Raw genomic sequence first — 4584 nt, forward strand, 5'->3', positions numbered from 1 at the left:
CATGACAACCAGAAGGTGGGAAGAACAAGTGGAAAAGGCTTTTCTGCGTCCCTGGGCAGATTGAATGTGCAGGACAACATAAATAATGTGGATATATGAGAAGGTGATGAATGTAACAGGACTTAAGAGGGTAAAGATACAGAGGATATTCATAACCATCTCTACATGGGAAGTATCTGTACAGGAGAGGTGTAGCAGAGCAGGCATTTCACACATGAAATGATTGATGACATTTTCCCGGCAGAATAAAAGCTGGAATGTGGCAGCTGTGTCCACTGTGGATGCTATAAAGCCACCCAGCCAGCAGCCAGCTGCCAGCCCTCCACAGACTCTCCAGTTCATGATGATGGAGTACCTTAAGGGATCCCGGATGGCTACATAGCGGTCATAGGCCATCACTGAGAGGATGTAGCACTCTGCAATGCCAAAAAAGAGGAACGTATAGAACTGTAGGGCACAACGGGAGAAAGAGATGGACTTTCTCTCTGCCAAGAAGTGTCCCAGCATCTGTGGAATCACACAGGATGTGTAAGAGACTTCTAGAATGGACAGATGGGTGAGGAAGAAATACATGGGGGTGTGAAGGCACGAATCCACTAATATCAACAAGACAATGAGTAGGTTTGCCAGCAAGATCATCAGGTAGACCATGAGGAAGAAGAAGAAGAGGTACACCTGGAGCTCAGGTCTGCTGGAAAGGCCAAGCAGGATAAACTCAGTGACTGAAGTGAGGTTGCTGCTTTCCATCTTAGATACGGGTCTACAAAGAAAATGTGGAAGGATTAGATCACTTTTGTGTAGGACAACTCGGTTACAGAGAACTTTACATTCATCACACAATATGAGCCTCGATTTAACCACATAGGAGGCAGCTAGGAAAATATTATTATCTTAACCCTATATATGAAGAAACAGGCTCAGGAAGTTTGTGATTTATGGACAGCAGCAGAGCTAACAAGTGGCAGACGTTTTGCCTCTCTCCTCAAGTCCTGTCTCCTAAATGTATTTGTTCTCCACATTCTTAGTACATGAATTGGACCCTTACTTTACTGAAATCAGGTTTGTTAGTTGAAGTTTGGGGTTTAGGGGAGGAAAGAGAAAGGAAAGGAATTTCAGCAACCTAGTCTTTTTCCTAATACTCCTCTCTCTAAATCCAAATAGCCTTGATACAAAAGTCTTTACCCTATGCTTGTGGAAGCTCCTTCTGTGAATAAACTCTCCTCTTCCCCAAAGCTATTTATGGCCACAAAAGATGGCCATGCTCAAATGGATTATGCCATGGGAAAATAGGAATAGCACTACATTGACCTGGACAGAACTTATTAGAAATCAAATGCATTGAATGAACTGATGGTTTCAAGTGATTTGTGGTTAGGAGTGTCAGCAACATGTCAGCAACATATTGGCATAATTTTTTTCCATTACTCACCAGGAAGATATAAGGATTGCTCTTGTAGCCTATTGATTTGGAGCAAAAAACATGGATTAATACATTCTGAGACCATACGAGGCCCTCTGGGCATGTCAGCTTGAAATGATGTACAATCATCAATTAACAGTTAATGCGCAAAAATCAATGTCTAAAGATATCTATAAGTTGGCAAATAGGAGAAAGAGGAAGAAGAGGATAACAGAAGAAACTCTATAAAGTTCAAGTAATTAAGTATCTATAAGCTGACAAATAGAATTATTGCAGGAGAATGAGGGAAAAAAGGATAACAGGAAGAGTATAATGTTCCAATAATAATCTCTTTGGATTATTAAAAATAATATGTAAAATACACATCAGTGTCAAACTACATTTTCTATGGAGAGGAAAATGTTATTTATGTTACATGTCCCAACAAGGAGCTAGGGAGAGCAGTGGAAAATGTGTTTAGCTTAAAAAGAAGACACAAATTAAAATCCAGCCTCTGACACCAACTAACTGAGTGGCACTAAGCAAGCCACTTAAGCTCTATTTGTCCCAGTTTCCTCATCTGTAAAATGGAGATAATAATACCACCTACTTTCCATGGTTGTTGTGAAGATGAAATAAGATAGTTTCTAAAGTACTTAGCACAGTGCCTGACATATAGTAGGCACCAAAGAAATACTTATTCCCTGTCATACACTTTTCCATCACAAGAAAATTCATCTTCTAGTTACTAGTTTTGTTTCTGAAATCTTTCATATACTTAAACTGCTTGATCTATACTCCCAAACCCACACCGAGTGTTTCTAATCAGAAGATTCCATTTATTTATTTCTACTTGGTCAATAGCTGGTATGGAAATTAGAGATTGGATCAATCCTACATTCTAAAGCAGAAAGGGCATTCCAACAACATGGAGATGACTGACACTTTGTCAGTGCTTAAAGAATATTTATTAGATGGGATTATTGGATTCACAGAACATAGTGACTTGGAATAGCGACAGATCAAATATGACAATTCTATCTCCCATAGGACTAATCGTATTTGCCTTGTGAGTAAAAATCAGGTTTTCATAGCTATAGATTTTGAATACTTCAAATCAGTCCTACTTCATTAGAATGTGCAAGTGTTAGCTCTAACACTTGCTTGCACAGTTTATGTTTCTGTGAATGCATTTCTGTTAAGAACTGTGAAGCTCTAAGTGTCAAAAGTGATGAATTTTCATGTGCTATTCAAATGGAGACTCATAAAAATTTGTAATTGGAAAGAACCTTAGAGACAATTAAATTCAACCTTTCTTTTTATATACAGATAATAAACCTCACATTCTGAAGGTCCTTCATGAAATACTTCCTTGTATTATTCACTGTATAATATTCAGATTGGGATGGGAATTGTCTTAGGCACTAAAGTCTTGTTCTGATACACAAATTGCTTCAGAGAGTTACATGGAATTTCAGAGTCAGAAAAAACCTCAGAGAAATTCTCTTTCTGAGATCTGGGCTGTGTTTAAAGACCTGCATTTAAAGGTATTTCACAACTTGCTGGGGCAGCTCATGAATAGCTCTACTTTTTAGGAATATTTTATCTTATATCAAGCAAAAATCTGCTCATCTGTACAAGACTGTGCATTCTCCTAATACAATCCTCTAGATCCAAGAAGAAAATTTTGAATTCTTCAACATAGCAGCTCTACAAATACTTAAAAACAACTATCGTGACTCCCACATCTTTTTTTTTTCCTCAGCCTCTTCAATTAATCCAAATGCAACCTGGTCTTCTATCCCCTTATTATGTTGATGACCCTATCACATAGATACATTCCATTTTGAAAATGTCATCCTTAAAAGATGATTCCCAGAATTGGACACAATACCCTAATTATGTTCTGACCAGGGCAGAGTACAATGGAACTATTACCTCCTTTATTCTAGTTTGTCTGTAGCTTTCCACTTATGTGACCACTACTCTAGCTCAAGTCATTATTAAATCTTTCAAAGTCTATGGCAATTTATTCGTCTTCCCACCTCCAGGATCTTCCCTCTCTAATTAATTCTCCATCTAGCTATCCAGTGTATGTTCTTAAAGAATAAATCTAACTACATCATTAATCTGTTAAAAATTTCCGTGACTCCCTTTTGCCTCCAAGATAATATACAAACTCCTTTTAGTGTTTAAAGCCTTTTACAACATGTCTCCAACCCATCTATTCAGGCTAATTTCCCAATCCTTCCTCCTTTCCCTTTCTTTGTTTACTGGATCTGGAAATGTACAGAGAGGTAGTATGGGAAAATAATGACAAAATGATAAAAATAATAGTACATTTTTTCATAATTTATCTCATTTGATCATGTGAGCTAATAAAGCAGAGAAGTGTTACATGTTTGACCCAAGTAATCCAAGTATTTAGGCAGCTAGTTGGCACAATAGATAGAACACTGAACTTGGAACCAAGAAGACTCACCATCATGAGTTCAAATCTGGCTTCTGAAACTAACTCTGTGACCCTGGGCAAACCAATTAACTCTGTTTGCCTCAGTTCCTCATCTGTAAAATATAGCTGTAGAAGGAAATGACAAATCATCTAATATCTTTTCCAAGAAAACCTCAAAGAGGGACAGGAAGAGTTGGATTTGACTGGAATGACTGAACAACAACCACCTAGTTATTTATTGCCTAAAACAAGATTGATAGACAGGCATTCTTGAGGGAGTAGAACAAAAGAGAGTGCTGGCCTTAGAATTAGGAAAACATGGATTAGAACTTAGTCCTGATGGCAACTAGCTCTGTGAACATGGGCAACTTATTTGAACTCTAAGCTTCAAGTTTCTCCTCCTGTAACATAGAGATAAAACTTTAGTTCCTCTTTCATTGGACTGTTGCAAGACCTAAATGAGATACCAAATAAAAATCACTTTATGAAATTTAAAGCATTGTTTAAATAATAGTTAAAATTATTATGATGACTATAACCACCTGGAAGGGATATAGGTGGAGGAATTCTGAGTGGGATGAATTACCAGGATAGATTAAATCACTTCTGCTTCTGAAATTGTCTAAATCTAGTAATTACATGAAAATTTTTTACTAAAATTTAAATTTACTAAATCAAAATGTAAGATTAACACATCTTGCAAATATAAGAAAATTGCAAATCAGAACAAGAT

The 4584-nt window shown here is 37.1% G+C and overlaps 1 protein-coding gene across 1 annotated transcript; it reads right to left on the reverse strand.

Annotated features, from left to right (window-relative positions):
- Window positions 1-182: 182 nt before the first annotated feature.
- On the reverse strand, window positions 183-747 carry LOC123256236 (olfactory receptor 2F1-like; the record flags this gene model as incomplete). Its single annotated transcript, XM_044684901.1, has 1 exon — window positions 183-747. A coding segment is annotated over exon 1 (565 nt), but the record flags the coding sequence as incomplete, so codon positions are not given.
- Window positions 748-4584: the final 3837 nt, after the last annotated feature.

This window comes from Gracilinanus agilis, unplaced genomic scaffold (assembly GCF_016433145.1).
Source record: "Gracilinanus agilis isolate LMUSP501 unplaced genomic scaffold, AgileGrace unplaced_scaffold57269, whole genome shotgun sequence".
In the NCBI taxonomy this organism is placed as follows: domain Eukaryota; kingdom Metazoa; phylum Chordata; class Mammalia; order Didelphimorphia; family Didelphidae; genus Gracilinanus; species Gracilinanus agilis.